General features: G+C 40.1%; 2 protein-coding genes across 7 annotated transcripts in view; both read right to left on the minus strand.

The window, feature by feature from the left end:
* Nucleotides 1–1,858: 1,858 nt before the first annotated feature.
* cdk21 (cyclin-dependent kinase 21) lies at nt 1,859–17,670 on the minus strand. Of its 3 annotated transcripts, none has more exons than XM_077626580.1 (9): nt 17,253–17,670; nt 16,996–17,040; nt 13,547–13,785; nt 9,155–9,287; nt 4,144–4,311; nt 3,970–4,079; nt 3,855–3,905; nt 3,553–3,685; nt 1,859–2,197 (listed from the first exon to the last, which is right to left on the minus strand). In XM_077626580.1, the coding sequence occupies exons 3-9, from the start codon at nt 13,780–13,782 to the stop codon at nt 2,120–2,122; spliced, it is 909 nt and encodes a 302-aa protein (XP_077482706.1). In that variant the 5' UTR covers nt 13,783–13,785; nt 16,996–17,040; nt 17,253–17,670; the 3' UTR covers nt 1,859–2,119. The 3 variants fall into 3 exon arrangements, with proteins under 3 accessions (XP_077482706.1, XP_077482705.1, XP_077482707.1); XM_077626579.1 differs by having other exon boundaries at nt 16,996–17,071; XM_077626581.1 differs by lacking the exon at nt 17,253–17,670 and adding an exon at nt 17,227–17,244.
* An 876-nt stretch (nt 17,671–18,546) lies between these two features.
* abcc3 (ATP-binding cassette, sub-family C (CFTR/MRP), member 3) overlaps nt 18,547–23,907 on the minus strand; it is a 68,562-nt gene continuing 63,201 nt past the window's right edge. For all 4 annotated transcript variants that reach the window (XM_077625128.1, XM_077625129.1, XM_077625130.1 and 1 more), the window contains 5 exons: nt 22,846–22,992; nt 22,596–22,754; nt 20,841–21,007; nt 20,562–20,756; nt 18,547–19,146 (listed from right to left, as the gene is read on the minus strand). In XM_077625128.1, coding sequence (XP_077481254.1) covers nt 19,035–19,146; nt 20,562–20,756; nt 20,841–21,007; nt 22,596–22,754; nt 22,846–22,992 — 780 coding nt within the window. In that variant the 3' untranslated portion in view covers nt 18,547–19,034. The remainder of the gene's footprint in view (nt 19,147–20,561; nt 20,757–20,840; nt 21,008–22,595; nt 22,755–22,845; nt 22,993–23,907) is intronic.

Raw genomic sequence — 23,907 nt, forward strand, 5'->3', positions numbered from 1 at the left:
GGTACCACTGTATTCTGTTTGTTCTTGACTGCAGTATTGGATTCCATTAAATAGATCAAATTTGCTCAATTTCACAGCCAACAAAAGGACCATCATGTCGGCACAGTGGTGCTGACACTACATCTAGCGTTGCTCCAATCATATATATTTTTTCCATTAGACTTTTATGCATGTATACTCACTGACTCAATGATTAGCAACAGTGTAACAATGTTGTCAAAAGAATTTTTGTACTTTAGAAGCAGTGAAATGGTGAAAAATTGCACACAATTTCATGTATTTTCACTTTTAAATTCTGACTATGGCTCTCCAGGAATAACATTTGCTAATAAGAATTGTTTATGGGTCTCTCTGTCAAAAAGGTTCCCAACCCCTGGTCTAAAATTATTTAAATGCATGGTTTTACAATTCACAAAAAAGAGCAAGACATAGCAGAGTTACATAGCATCTGTGACAGATCAGATGTGTCAATTTTTGCTTGAGATAAAGGATGTGACAAAGCGGAACAGAGCAGGCGAATTGTTGGCAGAAGGAACTCTTAATATCATGTTTCTTCGATTGTCATAAGTTCTATTAAAGCGAATGAAAGAGCAATGCCTGCAAACTACATTTTTGTCATTAAGGAGGGCATTGAGGGAACAATGGTTTGCATGCAATGCAATTAATGTACCGATTTATTCACACCTAAAGGGCGCACTTAAAAGTATATTATTTTCTATAAAATGGACGGGTGCCAAATAGGTCGGTGCGTCTTGTGTATGCACTAAATTCAAATTCTGTAGATGTCGCTGTATGACCCTGCCCGCTTGACTGCCGGGGTACATTTCTTGCAGACACGCTACTTGTATATAGAAGAAAAGGGCTGATGTGAAATTGGGTACAAGAAAAAAGCACGTACCAATAAGAACGAATTTAGGTACGCATTTTGCTAAACAATATTGGTTTGATCCCCAACAATGGGACCTGCAAAGAGGTATCCGCTACGCAGAGGAACATGAAAATTGAGATGCATCGAGGCACCTCAACAAAAACGAGTCCATGTTCGCAAGTGGAGGGGCCTGGAAAAATCAGCTTCGACAATTAAAAAAGATAACGCAGAGTTTCCGCGGATGTAAGGCGAACAGCTTTTGAGACTGATAGGCAGCGTTGAGCGAGTTACGCAACGATTTGTGCGTGGGTTGTGGATTTGTGGGCTAAAGTGTTATCTAGCAAGGCAACCTTTCGCCTAAGCCGGTCGGCATCACTTGTACGAAAGCCCACGGCGACAACTCTGACTTTGACGGATTTCTATTTTAATGCTTTGACCTATATTAACTTGAGTACACATTATGCCAAGAAATCACAACCAAACTCAGTTTTGCAACGGTATGTCATGCTAGCACTATCGTAATGTTGTGCCCATTAAGCCGAAGCGCCTTGTGTACGGGAAATATACAAAAATTGAATCTGCCACTGAGGCAGCGCCTTTTAAGTCGGTGAGCCCTACAGTGAAGAGACTGAAATTTCTGACTATCGGGAACAAGCAGAGGCTTGACCTCCAAATTCTGGTTACAGCATTAACCTTAGGAAAAAGATATTGACCTCAAATTATTAGGAACTCTTGAGACAACACCAATGGTTCCTCAAATTTTTCATATGTCTGGGCATACAGACGAACTCCCTGAGCACACTGAGGACCACTGTTAGCAACATCAGAAGTACTCGCTATGGGCACATATCAGTATCACACCTGCCATAAGCAGGTGCATGTCTAACTAACCATGAATGATCTAGTCATAATAAAATTTAATGACTAAAATACAATAAGATGAGCTAGAAAATAATTAACTGATTTAAAATAAAAATGAAAAAACAATAATAGTTGTATAGTGTATTTTATCAAGCCATGTCACAGACAAGAGACTAAAACACAAATCGAGTATTTAAGACTAACATTTTTTTTCCTCTAATGTTTTTCAGCTTAAAGTTAACAAGTCATCCAGAAAAGGCATGTCGTGCTAATGCATAAAACAAGAAATGTCATAAGCTAGTTGGGGGAAAAAAGTAAAAACATTTTGAAGGTGCTAAGAATAGTTTGATAAACAACAAACGGTTGTATAGAAAAAATAAACACTTTCCCTCAGTGGTGGCTGAAGAAGGAGTGAGCCAGTGCACTTGCAGCCGTGATGCGTCTGCTTGGTGTGAAGGTCAAACATTGCTGTCGTGGAATAAAATGGAGCATTGGTGCTTATACATTGCCTTAACACAAAAATTCATTTTCTTTTAAAAACTAAAATAATAAATTGCTGTCTAGTCATTGTTTGTCAGACATTTTCACATTTTTAATCCCTTCACTTTTGGAAAATGAAAGTTTTGACTGAGGATTTTTTTTAGCATTCCTATAGAGCACAGGTGTCAAAGTGGCTGCCTGGGGGCCAAATTTGGCCCACCGCATAATACTGTGCGGTCCGAGAAAGTAAATCATGAGTGCAGACTTTTTGTTTTATGTTCAAATTCAAATAAAGATTATAGATGTATAGGGAATATGTACTGTCTTTCCCCTTTTTAAATCAATGAAATTGGAATTTTTTAAAATCCAACCTTTAATTTTTTCCTGTTTGTGTTTTTTTTTTGTTCAAAAGGCATTTAAAAAAAAAATAAACAATTAAAACATATTTTCTTTCCTTTTAAAATGAAAAACAAATGATTAAAAGATATTTTCCCTAACTAAGAAAAAAAAAGCTATTAAAAAGTATAAAAAGTATTTATTCGAATATAACGCACACCCGTAATTTGTGACTAAAATTTGGTATACATTTTTTTTTCTTCAGTTTTTCTCAGTTCACACCTAGGATTGCACCGGTACTGGTAACTGGCAAATGCTGAACACATGTCACCATGGCAAAACTTTTATTCACAATATATGGTACGGAAACCTGGCAAAAACAAACTACTACCAATATGAACGCAATTCTCAAATGGAATTTACAATTTTAAATCCTTAAAGTCTAATTCATCATCATAATATTTAAAATTTTTCAAAGTCTGATTTCTCATCATCAGATTCACCAAACAATTGAATCCATTCTTCTTGAGCAAGGATAGCGCTCCCTGCGCGAACTCGTTTCCCTGGAGCAACGTTTTTCAATTTTATACACTATTACCCTATAAACTTGGCGAAGGCTCTTTGGCAAGGGCAGGCTTTTGTAAAAGAACGTAGATTATCGCCATCTGGCGGACAAAGACAGGTTTTAGGTCTCCCTTTATACATAACAGCCGTGGAGGGGACTTTTTCACCGGAAGAGGGCAGCGTTTCACCGGGATTGGTGCACACGAACTTTGCTTCAGTTTTTTGGTACAAAATTCTGCGCGTTATAAATAAATAAATACGCCAGGTTACTAAAAAATATGTTTAGAATTAACTGGCCAAACAAAAGTTTCACAGTGGTTTTCTCACTTATGTTCTACTATTGACAATGATAGATTTCTTATCTTTTCAACTGGGTCCCTCCCAGTCAAAATGGATTGGGCATTTCAGAAGTGAATGAGGTAAAGACACCTAAATCAACTCACCAGAAGAAGGTCTCTCTCATTTGGATTCAGGCTTGACAGCAGTGGGTGATTGGCCTCCTGGGGGCCTAGGGAGATTGAGTAATTGATGGGACTGTTTGGGGGCCACTCGTCCTCTTCGGGCAAACCAATGAACCTTAATTGGTTGAGGAAAAAAAAACAGAGACTAAGATTCACATTTTAAAAAGGGAGAAAACGTCTGCATGCATACTTAATTTTTGAGGAAAAAGCAATGTTAGTCAACTTGGCTCTGAATGAAAGTCAAAAGTAGGATTTTCATGGGAACAAGAAAAAAAATAACTTACTCAAAGATCATTTTCAGCTGCTGTGTCTCAGTTATTCCTCCGAAGAGCGGCCTGTGATATTGACATCACGTCAACATGCTGTCGTTCCGTCACCAATATTAAGTGATTTTCTTACTTGAGCTGGAAGAGCTCAGCAAAGATGCATCCCACACTCCACATGTCCACAGATGACATGTAAACAGAATTAAGCAGTACCTCCGGAGCTCTATACCACAGTGTGACAACCTACAGAGCCTCCCAAAAATTAACACTTTGTGCAATGAATTAAGCAATGTAATATCACACGTACGGTTGGTGTGAGGGCCATGTTGAAGTTGTACAAGCGAGCTAAGCCAAAGTCGGCGATCTTGACATTGCCGCTGCTGCTGATCAGGATGTTTTCAGGCTTGAGGTCACGGTGCACCACCATATTGACATGCATGAAGTCCAGGCCATGCATCAGTTGCATTATCACAGACTGTATGCAAAGATGACATTTTTTTTCTTTATTGCATGAAAAAGTGAACATTCAGTAAGTTGGGGGCATGGAGCAAGGGTCGGTTCATTCTAGAAGACGGGTTTGATAAAATTTGGTGCTTGATTGTTGAACAAATGACAAATTCTACTTTACTCCCCTTTTTTTATTTATTAAGTAATTTTATGTACCAGGGCCGGTACATAATCAACATCATCATCATCAATCCTCCTTCGCCCTTGCCAAAATAATTTTGAAATAAGCAGAGCTGTGAGGCCAACGCGCTAACCACTCATCCGCCGGGCCGCCCTCTTTTAAATATATAGATTATATTTAGATACACATCACAGTCTTTTCATGTGCCTATAACTGTAACATTTAATAAATACACTTCTTGATAATTGTACTTGTGTACTTGTATTTTTGTATAGGCCCGGAAACGTGTAGTCGGGTACTAATATTACGCGCAGTTTCGATTACCGCAGCCATGTCATCCGCGATAGTCGATGGATTACTGAACACTGGTTGAACAATTAAATACAGGCTGGCCTGAACCTCGGCTCTTGAGTGACTTAGACAAAGATTCAGCCCCCACCTTTATTACTTACTTTACTTATTATTTCATATGCAAATAGGCTTACTGATGCCCACACATAACTCTATAAGGGCTCCCGTGTGGCTCATACCAAAATATAAGCTGCACTAGTGCTACAATAACTTGTCAGCAACGATGGCCTTGCTACAGTCAAGCTTGACGGAGTAGCAACAGTATCTAAGTTCAGCAGAGCTTCTGCAAAAGGATACACTAATCCCTCCAATATCGGCGATAACGTAGACATGGCTGTGATAATTTTAAAAAACTCGAAGTAGGATCACCCCTATGATTATTACCATACCACGTGTTCGCCCTATACAAAAATCCAAGTACACTTCCAAGTACAATTACAAGTTCAGTTCATCTTTGAATAAGAATATCCTCTTCCGAAAAAGGCCAGTTTCATCCGTGTTAAAAACTTTTTAACAAGAGAATGGTTGGCGCAACTTTTTAATAAAAAGTTGCTCCAACCATTCTCTTGAATTATGTGAGGGAACCTTTCCTCGACGTAGAGGCTGAGGTTCATCTTCATTCATTGTCTTAGTCAGGAGCTAAGCTATCGTAAAAGGTCTTGGCTTTGGTTCTAATCATGTTGGTATCCAAAGGATACTCCCGATAGGTCATTCTCTTTTTTAACGATTATTTTATTCATCGTCGTTACCGAATGATCGCTTCTTTCTTCTTGATGTAACGCACGGTAGATTCATTTGTGATGCATTAGATCACGCAGGACGTTTAAGAGGCATTTTCAACGCTGATTCAAAATCCAGACAATTCTGGAAGGGGCTCGGCATCGTCTTTCTGTGCGCAATGCGAAATGTATCTAATGTAATCTGATAAAAAGGCACAACACTGTTTGTATTATCGGCGTGTCATTCTTCTCTGGTGAAATTTCGCTTCTTAGTCTTCTGGGCTGAGTGCCACCCATTGCGGCGCCGAAGAAGAAGCGGTGCCCTGACTTCCACCAATTTTCATCTCCTGTCTTCTGCTTGCGAGTTTCAGTGTGGATTTTAACATTTTCCTGAACTTTTTTCAATACTTAGGATAAAAAACTGCAATATACTGAAGCCGTGAAGTGGTGAAGGATCACAGTAAATTGGTCTGACTCATGTGTCAATGCCTCAAGAAGTGGTTCAAACCTTTCTGGCACCACCAAGTGGACTCTAAATATATCAGCATGCAAGGATGAGCACTTTTGTTACTGCAGTAATTGTGTGTTTTGTTGTGAATAAAAAATATACTGACACAAAAAGATGAGAATAGATGAGGTGCGACTTACCTTAGTGCAAGTAGAAACAATTTTTATGTACCTAATGATGTGTAAATGCTTTGAATACCATTTTCATGCATGTCTTTCACATAGTTTTAATGTTGAACCATTGTCATAATTTGATGGTAGATAATTTAATCCTCATTTTTGAGTTCCCATGGGCTGTTATTAAAAAATAGCAAGTGATAAAGGCACTGGCAAATCAAAGTTGACCAGCAAAACAGTGTCACGGTGAGTAACTTTAAATTAGCACATTTCCAATCACTAAATCTGTAAATTTCTTCTGGCATTTGGTTTTAAAGATTTACTGTACAGTATATGGGTTGTTCCGTTTATCCAGGGGTCAGATGTACATTTTAATGACTATTCATCTTATTTTATACATTTTTGCTTATTGCAAATAATGTATACTAGGTCATATCGATATTACCATTTGGGATATATTAAGATATTTCTATATTCTCATTAATCGAATGGGTGGGCAGCCCAGTGACGTGAGGGGTTAGCGCGTCGGCCTCACAGCTCTGGTGTCCTGGGTTCAAATCCAGTCTACAGGATTTTTACAAAAAAGGTCGATACCGATATACAGTGGTACCTCGAGATACGAGCTTAATCCGTTCCGGGACTGAGCTCGTATGACAAGATACTCGTAACTCGAGGTAAAGTTTCCCATTGAAATGAATGGGAAACAAATTAATTCGTTCCCACTCTCTGAAAAAAACACCAAAAACAGGATATTGGATTGAAAACAATGTTTTATTTCTTATAATTCGCCATATATTGACAAAGTAAGAAAATAACGAGTGGTTTAATAGAAATAAAGTGTTTAATCTAACTAAAATTGGGCGGATTTCGCCGAGGGGAGAGAGAGACGCACAAAAGGGGCGGGGGGCTTCGGTTTGTTTTCCACACGACGCACTCGTAAACAGAACAAACACTCCACCCTCACGTTCGCTATCCATGGGCTGTTTGCTGTCGTACTATTCCCTTCAAAATATTCCGAAAATGATGCACACAAATGTCCTCACAATCGGAGAACGCACGACCACTTGCCAACGAGCAGCAGTCTTATCAGCGATCGCCCCGCTGCTCATGGGAGCTTCGGGGGCGCTGGCTAGCGGCTCCCTTTTAGCTTGTAGCATCTGTGTTCGCATCCCCTCGAACGGCGCCTATGATAGAGTTGCTACCGGGGATGCTGTAGCGAGCCAGTGCCCCCGATGTTCTTATGAGCAGCCAACGAGCAGAGTCTTTTATCAGCGATCGCCCCGTTGCTTATGGGAGCTTCGGGGGCGCTGGCTAGCGGCTCCTTTTAGCTTGTAGCATCTGTGTTCGCATCCCCTCGAACGGCGCCTATGATAGAGTTGCTACCGGGGATGCTTTTGCGAGTTTGGATTGAATGTGTGTATCAGTGTTCGATTGTTGATCCTTTGATCCACATGGCAAGTGTGGGGCATGTTAAAGAAGATCCGTATTCGATTATTGATGTCTTAGCAAATAGCTTGAGGCACGGGAGGTGTGTTGAATCATTACAGTAAAAGTTGGATTGAAGTAACAACAACATCTCACTGTTCTGATTATTTCCCCCTGTGTGTCAAGGTATGCTGTTTGTTGTAAAGGCTGGTTGAGTTTGGGGTTTGTAATATACAGTGTTTAGCGTGTGAGAAAAGAGATAATGGTTATTAATGTTTATTTACTTTTGAATTACGGGCGTGAATGTGAGAGTCTCGGGTCACGCACATGGAATAGCATTTAGCACGCTACCTTCGGCCACCATTATCGTTGACAGTGTCTATAACGGTCATAGAAAGGATGTTATATTATTGATATTGCATTGTTTGCCCTGTTGAATAATAGTAGGACTACTAGAAGTTGTAAAAGGAAAAGAGATAACAAGTTATGACCGTGTGTTGAACGAGTGTGTGTGTGCATTGTGTTTTGGGTTCTAAAGTGTTGCTAATATATATATTTATATATATATAGGTGTAATTGTACATTATGTTTTGGGTTCTAACGTGTTGATAATGTATATATATGGGTTTAATTGTATGTTATGGGTTTTTGTGTTAATTGATTACAGTAAAAGTTGGATTGAAGTCACAACAACATCTCACTGTTCTGATTATTTCCCCCTGTGTGTCAAGATCAAATGCAGGGTGTAACATTTGCTTAGCAGCGGCCCATTGGATTGAGTGGTTAGCGCGTCGGCTTCACAGCTCTGGGGTCCTGGGTTCAGATCCAGGTCGGTCCACCTGTGTGGAGTTTGCATGTTCTCCCTGGGCCTGTGTGGGTTTCCCCCGGGTATTTCGGTTTCCTCCCACATTCCAAAAACATACATGGTAGGCTGATTGGACACTCTAAATGCATGGTTGTCCGTCTCCTTGTGCCCTGCGATGGACTGGCCACCAATTCAAGGTGTCCCCCACCTCTGGCCCGGAGTTTACATCACATATGGCCATTTACGAAAAATAAAATTACAAAATTAAAAAGTTGGATGAATTAAACTATTTTTTACCTAAGATAACAAGTTTTAGATTTTTGCAACGTTTTAATTTACATAGAATGGGGAAATACCGTGATATCAAGTAATTCATTTGTAATCTTTTAGTGGATCGGATTTGTGTTTTCCTGCAACTCATAATGGCTCATTTTGGCCATTTGATTGTTCTTCTGCGTTCATGCTCTGTGTTAGCTTCTATTAATAACCTAAAAACTAATTTCCTCTTCTTCTCTTGAGCGCTGGTCCGGAATTAGTGTACATCTTGCAACAGCACCCATTGTCTGTGGTGCTCTGATGGTGAAATTGAAGTTTAAAATTATCTATTTTTTTCAAATTGTTATTATTGTAGACAAAAATGATTTCACGAGATTATCGTTATAGTTTTATCGCCCCGCTCTACATGTCATGATATAAATTTAAATATTTCCAGGTTTAAAAAAAGAAAAAGCCAGGTTAAGCTGATTAATAGTGTTATTGTTTCTACCTTAATGTCGTCCAGTTCAAGTCCAGATGGAGGTGCTCTGCCCAGGTATGTCAACAGGTCCTGCTGAATATACTCCAACACCAGGGTGAGGTCCAATGCCGTGTTTTCCTGCATGGCTGTTACATCCAACAACCTAAATATTCCAACAAGAGGACAAATGTCAAACTATCATTGGATCTCATTCAGTATTGAGCAACTAAAAACTGGCGGTTTTTAGATGAACCAATTTCTACCGGTTATTGGTCGGTGACTTTTGTAAGTGCAGTTGGTGAAGAAGTTGGTGGATGTGTAAAAATGCACTACAAAATGTGTGATGGTCCAGATTTACAGCTTCAAATCCTTTTTTTAACCTGCCACTTACACCTGCCACGGTTGCACCACTTGGCATGGGAATTCTTTCAAAGTGCTGTTTTTACCTTTCACCTGTAAGAGTGGTGGAATGGAGCAAGGTGAGCGAGTGTGAGTTTCTTCCCAGACAACAAAACAGCTCAGAATAAATATACAGTATAGGCTCCCTCAACAAAAATCGAAGGTTTGGAAATTATTTGGAATTTTTAAGAGGCATGGTATTTTGGAACTCTGGCAGAGGAACCATCTTATACAGGTAGGTCCAAAACTTTTTCTCCGAGGGCCACTTTCAGAAAAAAGAAGGGATGCAAGGACCAACTTGAAATCGTTCCCCTTTCATTTCTTCAATGAAGGATCGGAATCGGTTTTTCACATTTTGGTCCCGATTAACTACGAGAAACAATGGATTACTGAATTATCATAGTTTGCTGGAGGTCAATATAAACTGAAGTTGGAACGCGGGGTGTAGTTCGGACACCCCTGATCTAATACACTGAAAGCAAGACAAACCGTAATTACCTAGCAAGATGGCATAGGCTATGGTGTGCCGGAGGTAATCATAAGTTTGACACAGAGGTCTTTTCTTACCCAGATGGCCTGATTGGACGTTCACACAATACCCCTGTGCTGGAAAGGAGGTTTATACAAAATAAACCTCTGGTTTACTTTCAAAATAATGTCCTGTTGTCAACAACAAACAGTCTGTCCATTTTCATGAGCAGATAAAATATTTATTTACTGTATTTTCCAGACTGTTAGTCGTGCAACTTTTGATATTATTCCACCCACATGTAATTTTTAAACTGCACCGCAAGAGGGTCTACGTCAGGGGTCTCGAACTCAATTTACCTGGGGGCCGCTAGAGGCCGAGTCTGGGTGAGACTGGGCCGCATCAGGATTTCCACAAGAAAAGCACTGATAAAACTTTCCAACGTTATCAAATATCTTTATTTTTTAACAAAAATTAACTTAAAGATGAATAAAAAATAAATCAATCAGTAATATAAAACCAAATAATACTAATGAGCATACAGTAGATATACACTGGCTGGCTAAGTAGAGAAAATAAATTATTTTTATTCCGTTTCAAATGTCTGTATTAACAGCTCTTTAACCTTTAACTTTCTGAACTTGAATGGAACATTGAACATGAAATATTCTGAACACGGCTTCTTTTGCCTACTCCTTGCTGCTAGAGACCTGGCAGCGCTTCTTCTCACATAGTCACATTTGGCTTGAGGGAGGAAGCAGTGGAGACCCTTAGTAGAGCTTGAAGATGCTCATCAGTAAGTCTGGACCTGTACTTGGACTTATTGAAGTTCAAGGTGGAGAAGAGCTTCTCACACAAGTATGTGCTCCCAAAAAGGCACATGGTCCGCTTGAACCTTCGGGAAAGTTCAGGGAAGCTGGGGGTCAACTCTCTCAAAAATTGCCCAAGCTTGTCTGCTTCTCCACTCACCTCCCTGAACTTGGCTTTGAGTGCAGAATTGCACTGCAGGTCAATGAGCTCCATTTGAAGCTCAGGAGGGGCATCTTGCACATCAAAGGAGAAGGGGTCCGCAAAAATTTGAAATGTGGCTTTGTGTGTCTTGAAGTCTGCAAATCTGTGATCAAATTCCTCCTGTAGCTTCGAAATGGCCTCAACATACTTCTCACCACTGAATGGTGTGCCTGCATCCACGAGAGCCTTGCATGCTGGGAAATGGCAAAGGTTTGTCTGAGAGAGCTGGGCTTTCCATAACACAAGTTTAGTGCAGAATGCTCTCACGTTGTCATAGGCAGCACTGACAAGTTGCCCCTGGCCTTGTAGCTTCTTGTTCAGTACATTAAGCTCATGTGTGATATCAACAAGAAAAGCCAAGTCCATGAGCCATTTGGGATCACTTAGCACAGGATCAATCAACTCACAAACGGCGTAGCTAGCTTTGGCTGCTGCATTACTGTCTTTGGTAGCCTTCTTGAAGAGATCCTGTTGCCTCAGAAGACGTGTTTTAAGACTGGCAACCTGGTTGGCTCTCTCATCTCCCTGGTATTTTTCGTACTCCTCAGCATGTCTCATAGTACAATTACGTTTCAAATTGTATTCCTTGTGCACCGCAACTTTTTCAGTGTAAATGAGACACGTCGGGTTGCCCCTGTGTTCAACAAAGAAATATTGCACTCCCTACTTTTCTTGAAACTGTCTGTGCTCATCACCGACCTTTCTCTTCACGGCAGGCTTTGAAAGAGACATCTCTGGGGCTCTGTAATATGTTTTTCCACTTGGAATGAGTCTCGGGTTGATCTTTCACATTCAGTCGCGCGGGTTTGTGGCGCATGTGCACTTTCGCTCTCCGTTTCAATCGCGGAGATGGCTACAGACACTGACACAGGCTGGATCACGGATCATAGCGCCTCATTCAGTTCTATGCTGAGAGCAGCGGAGGAGTGTGCGTGCCGAGCGGAGGGATCGGCCTCACGGCTTCTCCTCCGCCCAGCTGATTGGAGGAATGAATGAGTGAGTGAGCGAGGCACTGGACAGCCCGGCCGATGTCCCGCCCTCCAGAGCCGTATACCTCACCGTGATTGGTTCATTCAGCTCCGAACCAAAGTTCCCTCTAATTTTTTGTTGGTCTGAGCAGAAAGACAACCTCCCTGAGCGCACTGAGTACCAGTGTGAGCGACATCATCGGTACTCGGATGATTCGCCTAAAGACGTTTCGCCGACGGACGTTTGACACTCTTGGGCAGGCAGATGTAGCAGAACCGAGCCGTAAAATGACAGCAATCGGGTCAAATCCATCCTAAAACAGCATTTAATGATTAAATACAAATACTGGATGATATCGCGATGGAGGCAAAAAAACGTCTATAGACGTCCATTCGCCAAACGGCTCAAAATGCTCTCAAATTCGGTCAAATCCATCTGAAAACAGCGTTTAATGATTAAATACAAATACTAGTATTTGTATTTAATCATTAAACTAACAAACACTAGTACGACCTGTCCGTCTGTCAAACGTCCGTCGGCGAAACGTCTTTAGGCGAATCATCCGGTCACGACATCATCATTGCTCGCTATCGGCACACCAGTATCACACCTGCCACAAGCAGGTGCATGTCAATGTTCCCTCTAATTTTTCATGTAAAACATGCTGTAAAACAAGAAAAACATGAGTGGACAGAGCTACTGCCACTGGCTGCCACTTAAACGGCGCCATCATGGGGAAAGGGGTAAAAAATAAAAAAAATCAAAAAAAAAAAAAAAAAAATCGATCTTTCATATTAAGACGGGGGCCGCAAATTATCGTCCCGCGGGCCGCAGTTGGCCCGCGGGCCGCAAGTTTGAGACCCCTGGTCTACGTTGATAATTTACATTGGTGGGTGGTGGACTTTTTTTGTACAGAGATACTGTTGGGGACCCTGCCCCTCCCTTGCGAGGCTTCCTCACCCGAGGCAGGTGGGAGTGCTTCTGTATAATTGCAGGTCGAACGTCAGATGGGTGGAGCGCCCACAGATGACGGCAATCACCATGAACCAACTTTAAAGGTCCAGTGGACGCACCACAACATTGTCCGACGAGCTCCCATCCAGTCAACACCACAGGGCGCCGAATTGAAGCATATAATTGCGCCACGTTTGAAGTGTCCAACATCAATGTATCACTTAACAAGCAGCTGTCACAGCTCAGCCATAAGTTTCTGCAAAAAAGTCAGATATGTCCCCCAACCACGTGTTCCCAAACTATATTAAGACGATTTAATGATCTTTCAGCTTTATGAGTTTGTGAACATGATCTTATTTTTAATTTATAACTGTCATATCGCACACTTCTACTGTGATTTAAAATATTTTTGAGAGAAAAATTCACACAACTAGCAAATACAGATAGTTTGTTAATAAAACTATAACCTTAGATACTTGGGAATTTAAAAAACAGTAAATAAAAGAGACTCAGCAAATGTCAATTCCAAACTCACTTAAAATGATACAATTATCACCAAGTTACATAATTCATTCATTCAGCAAGTAAAAACGTCAGGAAATAGATAAAAATGCTCTTACTCGACAATGTTGGGGTGTTTGAAGAACTTCAACTTTAACAGCAATGCCGCTTCACGGAGCACAAAGGGAGGGATGCCGCTGCTGTTGCCATCTGACTTGCTGCGGAAGTGGAATTTCTTCACTGCCAGGAAACACCCTCTCACCCCCTTCTCCCTGGCCATGTACACCTGACTGTATGCGCCCTGGCCAATCTCAGTCAGCAGCTCATATTTAAATTCAGTTGTACAATAATCCATCACCTGTGGAGAACAAATCGAAAAGATACACTTAATATATATATATATATATATATATATATATATATATATATATATATATATATATATATATATATATATATATATATATATATATATATATATATATATATGCTACTAAATCAGCTTTTTGGACAAAGGGAAAAACTGCATTAAAGTAGACTTTTTCTCGTCTTTTGTTTTGGCTTTCAATGTAGGCTGGATGACAGTTTTCCACTCATTCCTTCCCTGCTAGCTATTTTCTAGTGTTGTCTTTTGGTTTGGTCTATCTAGGCATGGGTATTGAAATATGTACAAAGGGACGCTTTCAAGGGACCAAACAGGTGAAATTCTGAAGAGGCAGGGTCCGGGCTATAAGAGTGATGAGGGAGCAGTCCCCAGTCCAGATTGTTGATGGTCTGCACCAATTGGGCTTGTGTGTGAGACCTTGCGTTGTCATGATGCAAAATAAGTCATTCTGACTGGCATTGGGCGTAAGATTTTTGGCAAGCACATTTTCAAAACGCTCGTCCATTGGACGCAATGTTTCTTTTTAAAATCAACATATTTCTTATCATCCATTTATTCTTTTATTTGCAAAACTTTATAACTTGTGACAATTTTGACAACCGCGTTTACCATTTGTGTTCTGATCTCACAGGTCACGTGACTCATCTCCTGCAGAATCTCGTTTACATGCGGCATTTAATATCAGTGTTACATTGCGAAGAGAAGTTTAAAGCAAATGCCTCCTTAGAAGTGCTATCATTAGGTTCAAAACAAAATCAAATCAGCGATTTTTGTAGTACCCGTGGTAAGTCAGATAATATACAATCAGGTAACGATGAGCCAGAAAGCGAAAACGAAGCGTTTTGGAAGAACAAGGAAGTTGAAGGTAAACAAACAAAGAATCATAGTAAAAAAAGCAAGACTTTGGACTGAGTTATGTCTGTGGTTGCAATATGAAGAGAATGATGACAGGCGCCACATGTATTGTGATGCAACATGACAAAAAGAATGAAATGCATAAATTTGCAAATGCAAATTTAATGCTTGTTTTAATAAATGGTGCTGCAACATTTGCTAATATCTGTTGTTTGTTTTTACGCATGTCTTCTAAATGCAGTTTGAACTATCAGCTCACATTGTTTTCAATATTTGGGACTCGAAACAATTCTGTTGTTACATATAGACACTTAGACGCGTTTTTGTTTGTTTTTATTTTCTCTATATATTACATGTCAAAATGTTTATAAAGCATATCACCTAAGTTTCTCAGCATATCACCTATATGTCTTTTTTACTTTATTATTAAAAGACTAAAACCTATAAACACACCTCGATATAAGCGCATTTCAATTCCTTGGCCAATCACATTGAGTGAATAGTGTGACGTTACCAACCGACATGGGTCCTCGATCTCATTGTGCACCCAGACACATGGTGTACCAAGACCAGGTTATGAAAGGTGAAATTGAAAAATATATAAAATTGAGGCAGCCCGGCGGCCAAGGGGTTAGCGCGTCCGCCTCACGGTTCTGGGGTGGAAGTTTCGATCCCAAGTTGGTCCTCACTGTGTGGAGCAATGTTCTCTCTAAGCTGCGCGCGTGCGCAATTGCGCACTACTCTCGTCTTCTCCGCGCACAAAATAAAATCCTTTTTTTCCCCATGATGGCGCCGTTCACGTGGGAGCCAGTGGCAGTAGCTCTGTATGTGCTATCCCTTATTAAATAAATCAAAGCAAAATCATGGAAAAAATATTGCATATAAATGGAAACTTGACTATCTCAAGTGACACGTTCAGCAGAAAAGTCATTTGAACGAGAATGAGAAGTGAGAAGGACAGATGTGTAAAATAAGGTAAAATTTAAGTCAGATTTGTGCATATTCTAATGACATTTATGAAGATGTTTTATTCATAGATATTTTTTCATTCATTTTCTGAACCGCTTTATCCACTTTATCACTCGAGGGGGGTGCTGGAGCCTATCCCTGCTGACTTTGGGCTAGGGGCGGGGGACACCCTGTATCGGTGGCCAGCCGATCGCAGGGCACAAGGAGACGGACAGCCATGCACACTCAGACCCATACCTAGGGGCAATTTTAGAGTGTCCAATCAGCCTACAATGCATCTTTTTGGGATGTGGGAGGAAAACGGAGTACTCAGAGAAAATCCACGCAGGCCCAGGGAGAATATGCAAATTCAACACAGGTGGACCGACCTGGATTTGAACCCAGCAATGTTCCCTCTAAACTGCGCGCGTGCGCAATTGTGCACTACTCTTGTCTTCTCTGCGCACAGCAAATCATATGGAGTGCACAAAATAAAATCCCTTTTTTTAGCTGTGAGGCCGACGCGCGAACCACTCATCCACCGGGTCGCCCATTCATAGATACTAATCATTACATTTTATTATTACTAAATCATTTATGTGTAGTAGACATGCACATGCTTATGGCAGGTGTGATACTGGTGTGTGCCCATAGCGATCAATGATGATGTTGCTCACACTGGTTCTCAGTGTGCTCAGGGAGGTTGTCTTTCTGCCCAGACAAACAAAAAATTAGAGGGAACATTGGTGTGGAGTTTGCATGTTCTCCCTAGGCTTGCGTGGGTTTTTACTGGGTACTCTGTTTCCTCCCACATCCCAAAAACATGCAGGGTAGGTTTTTTGAACACTCCAAATTTCTCCTAGGTATGAGTGTGAGCATGAATGGTTGTCCGTCACCTTGTGCCCTGTGGTTGGCTTGGATAGGCTCCAGCACCCCTACGACTCTTATGAGGATAAGCTTTTCATTACATGAATGAATGAATATTAACTTGAATTTTGAAACACATATATTCAATTTTAATGGGACCATACAGATTCAATTTTAAATCAAACTATTCCACTTACATTTCTCAAATTTAACGACTGTATCAAATTTCAAACCAGAGATTAGCCACATCCAAGAAGACGCGCTGGCCTGTTGTAATATCAGGCCACGAGAGTTATCTAGGGCTAAAATGAATTGATTCTATAGAAAATTTAAAAAGTAGAGGAAAACGACTTGGTAATGAAAGGAAACAATTTACTCTCAAAACGTAAAGGTAAGAGTTAATGATTAAGCAATTAGCATCTTTGCATGCAGTATCTGCTACATATTAGTTACTACATATTGGTTACTACAAATGAAAGTCACTTCTATTATTATTTGTTGTTGTAATCTTACCTCAGTGTTAGTTTAAAATCAGTTTTTCTCCGTGTCGCTGACGACCTGGAAGAAAATCAGCGTCATCCAAAAAACACTTGACAGAAAAATAAAAACAGAAATGGTTTTAATTCATTTGAGCGACACGATGGTTGCACAGCGTATTTTGAGTACTTCTTTCAATGGGAAAATACAGTTTCTACCATTGAAATTAAAATGTTACAATTTTTACAAATAAAAGTAAAACGTTACATTGGAAAAATAACTTTAACTATTACCGGACTCCCGACTGGACTCTTGTGCTGCGTTGATTAGTCGGCTAATGTGTGGGCGGGGCGTAATAGCCAAATACAGGAAGGCTGTCATGGATGCTAATGCTACAACGATTGCCATCTCTAATATTAATGCTAATGCTAATAAACGTCTGTAGAACACACAAGTCCCCCTTCAGTTAACTACAAAATATCCAAACGCATGCACCTTCAAATGCAAAAGACGTTAAAGACTCAAATAAATGCCAAAGAGCCGTATTTTGGACCCTAAAAAATGAATTGAATGCTGCTACCCTTTGTCTATATGCAAACGTGTAGAGTAGATAAATAGCATTCCAGACACAGTTGGTTGGTTCACACTTCTTCTTGTGCTCTTTTTTTTGTAATTGTATTTACTATTTTATTTACATTTATATTTCGCTTGTCAGTATGGAGAACATTTAAAACAGATACTACCCAGGCTGGGCGGCCCGGCGGATGAGTGGTTAGCGAATCGGACTCTCATTGGGACACCTGAGTTCAAATCCAGGTCGGTCCACCTGTGTGGAGTTTGCATGTTCTCCCCGGGCCTGCATGTTTTTTTTCCGGGCACCCCGGTTTCCTCCCACATTCCAAAGACTGATTAGACACTCTAAATTGCCCCTAGTTATGAGTATGAGCCTGAATGGTTGTTTGTCTCCCTGTGCCCCACCTCTGGCCCGAAGTCAGCTGGAATAGGCTCAGGCACCCTTCGCGACCTTGAGAAAACCCGTGAGAAAACCCACGCAGGCCGGGGAGTACATACAAACTCCACACAGGTGGACCGACTTGGATTTGAACCCAGGTCCCCCACTGTGAGACCGACGCGCTAGCCACTCATCCGCCAGGCCGCCCTTATCAAACTACTTTGTTTTTGAAATGCCACATCAGAATTGTAGTCTTGGACTGGCTTAGTGCATTTTGGAAATGGAATGGTTCTTGGATATCTGTTTTTTTTGTAAATCATGTAAATTGTCACATTAGTACTGTGATCCTTCTTCACTTTGCGGCTTTGCTATAAAAGTTCACAAAAATGTGAAAATCCACGTTGAAACACGCAAACGGAAGCCTCTTTCGCTTCCACTAAGAAAATGGCAGAAGACAGAGGTCTGTCACTCTCAACTCAGCACCCATGGAAAAATGGCAGGCAGCAGGCGGTGGCTGTCATTCTTATCCGAAAATAGAACTTTCTGAGCCTCTGTGAGGGTGGATTTTTATCAGAAATGCGAGCCCCATGCAACCTTACAAAACTCTTATTTGAAAATAGAACTTGCTTGCAGTATCTGGTTTCATATTTTGGTGGTACAGAATTCAAGTTTTATTGATAGATTTGGTTCACAGACGAATCACAGCTGAACAAACTTCCCTAGTTGCATAAAAATCAATGAACAAGTAAAACATTTTAAATAGTGATACAGTACAAAAATAAGTGGGTTCATATTTTTTTGCAGACAATACAGTGGCACAGTATATTTTATTACTAGTAAAAAAAAGTTTAAAACAATGCCTCCATTTGTTATTTACTGATTTGATTTACAGCAGTGACGGACAACTCACTAGAAAACGATACATTCACTTGTTTTCTTTGACTCACGTAGCTGAAGGCACTTAAGATCAGATTTAGAGGAGCATAGAAAGCTTGTTTTTATTCTTTATCAAAACATTCTTAACCCACAATATTGTCTGTTCAGTGAAGGAATGACCTGCCTTATGCAGTTACTGTATCTGCAACTGTAAAGACACAATAAAACATGTTTCTGACGAGCTGCTCTATGGGGCCAGTCCAGCATCTTTCACCATGCCGTAGAAAATTCCACGTTGTGAAAGAAGATTTGCAGGAGTATCAAACTCTGCGATCTGTCCCTTGTCTAACACCAGCACTCTGCAAGGACACAAGGTATGAACATTTATCACATCAATGTACACAGTTAGGGAAAATAATTATTTGAAAGATACTTGAAAGGTGTTTGCTCTAAGTTTTTTAGTAAGCAAATTGCTAAATTTCTTAAAACTTAGATGATGGAAAAATAATGTTTAACTGTGAAAAATGATATTTCTTACATGCACACTCATTTTTAAAAAAAACATATTTTTACCCACACCGATTGACTAAAACGGGTTCATATGATGATAGGTATTACTGATATCACAAGATTGGGCAGATAATTTGGGATATTCTCAATTGATTGTCTAAAAATGCATTGCGAAAATGTCTGCCCCTGCTTTAGCATGTAATTTCCTGAAACAGTTACACATCAGAAAAATAAATTCTGTGATTTTTCTATTCAATAAACAAGAATATGATGAGTGTTGTCTGTCCCTTTAATTTTACATCCAGTGGTACCTCGAGATAAGAGCTTAATGCGTTCCGGGACTGAACTCGTATGTCGATCTACTCGTAACTCAAATGAACGTTTCTCATAGAAATGAACTAAAAACAAATTATTTCGTTCCAACCCTCTAAAAACACCTAAAACAGGATATTGGATTTGATTTTTTTTATTTGTTCTAATTCCCCATCTATTAACAAAGTAACAAATAACTAGTGGTTTCATAGTACTAAAATGTGTTTAATAGTACTAAAATTAGATGGATTTCGTGGAGAGGAGAGAGGGACAGAGAGAGAGAGAGAAGGAGAGAGGGTAGAGAGAGAGACTTTTTTGCACGGCAACTCGCTCGTAACTACCAAACAAATTTAAATGCACTTGGATTACGATACAGACACTCAAAAATAAGTTGAATCTAACCTTACACTAAACCTAATTCTAATTTAGTTTTCAATTTTTATACCTTTCTTCTCGCGAGTTGGCTCTATTTGCCCCGCCTCCACCCTGATTTTCAGATGCAACCTATCAAGGGTTGTTTGCCTTTGTCTTCCCTTCAAAATATTCCCAAAATGATGCACACAAATGTCCTCACAATAGGATAACGCACGACCGCTTGCCAACTTGCCCGGGAAGTAGTACTCCTCTCGTATTAGCGAACAGGCCCCGCCGTTCGAACTGACTAACGGGGAAAAAGCACTGAAAAATGCAACACGCCGCCCAGTGCTCGTAGAGGGACACGAGGGAGTTGCGACCAGAAAGACAGTGCCCATGATGTTCTTATGGGCAGCCTCTCGCGTCCACTGTATGCTCGTATATCAAAATTTGTCTCGTATCTTAAGATAAATATTTGCTCCAAATTTTACTCGTATCTCAAATTGATTGTATATCGGGGCACTTGTAAGTCAAAGTATTATTGTACTCTGATACACAGCAAATGAACATCAGAAATGGCCATGTTACTCTTTCTCACCTTGTATAATCCATGATTGTGTTAAGTCTGTGTGCAATGGTAAAGACGGTGCAGTCTTCAAACTGAGTTCTGATAGTAGACTGGATGAGATCATCGGTCTCCAAGTCAATAGCAGCAGTAGCTTCATCCAAGATGAGAATTCTTGTCTTCCTTAGAAGTGCCCGAGCCAAACAAATCAGCTGCCTCTGGCCTACACTGAGAAGGCCCAACAAGACATCAATCACACAGTGATTCCTTCCAAAATTAACTAACCATGATGATCATTTGCTTGCTACCTACCTGAGGTTCTCTCCTCCCTCTGAGCACTCCATCTCAAGTTTTGCTTGTTGGTTCCTCACAAACTTGTTCAAATGGGAATGATCCAGAGCTTTCCAAAGCTCTTCATCACTGTACTTCTCAAAGGGATCAAGGTTCATTCTCAGTGTTCCAGAGAATAGGACAGGCTCCTAAAACACAAATAAGCCTGCAGACTTGTATCATATTCTAGAACAACATCTAACCTGCTAAAAATATAAATGAAATGGGTTTTCTTTTGACAGAATCCCCTATTCATTCATTCCAAAACCGCTTATCCTTGTCAGGGTTGCGGACTGCTCAAGCGTTAGTCGATTTACTCGTATCTCAAATCAACGTTTCCCATAGAAATGAACTAAATACAAAGTACCGTACTTTCACGACTATAAGGCCCACTTAAAAGTCTTAAATTTTCTCCAAAATAGATAGAGCGCTTTATATATGGACCAATACTAAAATTATTATCACGATAAAATAAAGTAAATCAGTCGATAGGGAATACCATCCTCCACAGCTCTTACAACTACGGCAAGCAGCCCCCGACTCTACTATTTTCCCCGTAGAAAAAGTACTGCGCAGTGAGTGACTGCTGGGATATATAGTTATTTTGTCAATACACCCAGTATGACGGCGAGCACACTAATTTGGTGCTCGCCGTCATTCCGGCTGGATTTACAAAAGAACTCAATCCACTAGATGTTGGCGTCAACAGAGCATTCAAAGCTAGACTGCGAACTATATATATATTATATATGGATAAATATTGTAGCACATAAATTCTATGTTTCAGGAAGGCAGAAATTACTGACTCGATTAATGACGACTTTGGTGAGATCCCCACCTGTCCAAAATGAGTTATTATGCTATTGCTGTGTCACGAAAATACTAATACTTTAACCTCGGAGAAAATGAAAAAAAACTGTTGTTTATTCATGTTGGGAGTGAATGGAGTTGTCAGAAAGCTGATTTGTAATCTATTAATAAAGTTTGGCTGACTGTTTTGTCGGCATTCCCTTTAGCGCAGCACCATCTAGTGGGTGCGCCTTTAAATGTGATGCGTCTTGTGTGTGTCAAATACAGAAATATCACTCGTTACTGACACTGCACCTTTAAATGCGATGCGCCATATAGTCGTGAAAATACGGTAATTTGTTCCCACCCCCTGAAAAATACACAAAAAAACAGGATATTACAAAGGAAAAACATATTTTTGGGGTTGTAATTCACCATCTACTAACAGAGTAACAAATAACTAGTGGTTATGATGTTTAACAATAAAATTAGGCATTATTCAATACAACGGGGTGTCCGCTGATGGGAGAAAGAGAGAGACTTGATGGATTCGCTCGTAACGTAACAAACTTTAAATTTAACTTAAATGAACATAGATTCCGATACACACACTTAAATAAAGCTTGCTGAGCTAAAGGGTGCTTATGTTAGCACTATTATTATACAGTTATTCGTACTTTGCAACTGAGTTGCCACGGTGGTTTTTGCAACAATTCATTTTGTTTGAATTGCTCTTTTGTTGCTGAATTAATACTAGTGACTCTGTTTGCGCTAGTGACAAATGACGAAACACATATGGTACATTCTACCTTGAAAAGTCGGCTTGACTGGTCCAAATCATGTTATTTTTCTTTTTCTGACAGATGCTTTTGTGTACTTCGACTTGAACACCCGAATGATTATTAATTAAAAAAAACTTTCCACTTAATGTTTGCGTGTATGCCGTACCTGGGGAATGATTGTAAGTTTGGACCTCAGATCATGCAGGCCTATTTCAGATATCTTAACATCGTCAATGGAGATTTCTCCTTCAGCAGCTTCCAGCAGACGGAAGAGGCACAGGGTCATGGATGACTTGCCCGCTCCCGTTCGACCCACAATGCCAACCTGTACAAAATATGTATTATTCAGTAAGGCCATGCATGGCGACTCAAGGTAGGTGTTCCCACTTCAATTGCTTTAATCCAATCCTCATTACTTTCTCGCCTCCTTTGACACTCAGTGTCAAGTTTTTCAGGACCAGATCCAGTCCCTCTCGGTATCGAACACTGTAATTATGGAACTCCACGTTGCCGTGCATGGGCCAGTCAAGATGGGGCTTCTTGTCCTCGATTTCCCAGGGTGCCTTATGATGCCATGAGAAAGAAAGAATAAATAAGTTGTAGAAGAATATATTAATGAGAATAAATTGTTGAGACTTTGCCAAATGTTTGGGACTAAACTCTTACCCTAGTCATGCTTATTGAGTTAAACTGAAACTGTATAAAATTGAATTTGGAGAAATGTTATGCAAATAAGACAAATGAATGCCAGTGTCCAAGCCAATAAATAGAACTACACCAAATACAGCCAAAATGACAGAACAAAGATGACCGTTTGTGTAAGGTAATTCACCATTTTTGCATTTAAATAAAGTTTATTGTTGGTGTGTGATAAAGCGAGTTGGTACTGGGACAGGGATTGAGCAATGTGCAAATTCAAACTTCTTTTTTATTCACAACATATGATATGGAAACCTGGTAAAACAATAATAATAATAATAATAATAATAATAATCGGACATAGGCCCTGTCGTCATTATCACAACACAAAAGCCTACTTGTCATCACACGCAGAAACTGCGTGTGACGAAATTGATGGTGCTTCTCCATAAGCTACGTTTAATCGGCAAAAGACCTAATAAGTGTAAGTTACGGACACCAGTATGAACACTATTTTCAAATGGAATTTACAATTTTAAATCTTTGAAGTCTAATTCATCATCATAATATTAAAAATGTTTTAAGTCTGATTCATCATCATCATCAGATTCACCAAACAATTGATTCCATTCTTCTTGAGTTCTTTTTTCTAAGTGTGAGCACCGGCCAATACAAAAGGCTCTAGCGCCCCATCTGTCGGACAAAGACATGTTTTACGTCACCGGCGGAGGGCAGTGTTTCACCGAGATTCGAACTTTGCTTCAGTTTTTTGGTACAAAATTTTGCGCGGTATCCTCAAATAAATACGGTATTGCCTCAGCTGAGATTTCTTAGGAGCT

Source organism: Stigmatopora argus, chromosome 18 (assembly GCF_051989625.1).
Source record: "Stigmatopora argus isolate UIUO_Sarg chromosome 18, RoL_Sarg_1.0, whole genome shotgun sequence".
Lineage (NCBI taxonomy): Eukaryota > Metazoa > Chordata > Actinopteri > Syngnathiformes > Syngnathidae > Stigmatopora > Stigmatopora argus.

What these genes read in the sequence shown, in the direction of transcription:
- cdk21 (XM_077626580.1), bottom strand. Translation starts at nt 13,782, where the DNA reads ATGGATTATTGTACAACTGAATTTAAATATGAGCTGCTGACTGAGATT. An exon ending in TTGAACTGGACGACATTAAG is followed by an intron (nt 4,312 to 9,154) that starts GTAGAAACAATA and finishes CTTTGCATACAG; the next exon opens with TCTGTGATAATGCAACTGAT. An exon ending in GCTGAGCTCTTCCAGCTCAA is followed by an intron (nt 3,906 to 3,969) that starts GTAAGAAAATCA and finishes TCAATATCACAG; the next exon opens with GCCGCTCTTCGGAGGAATAA.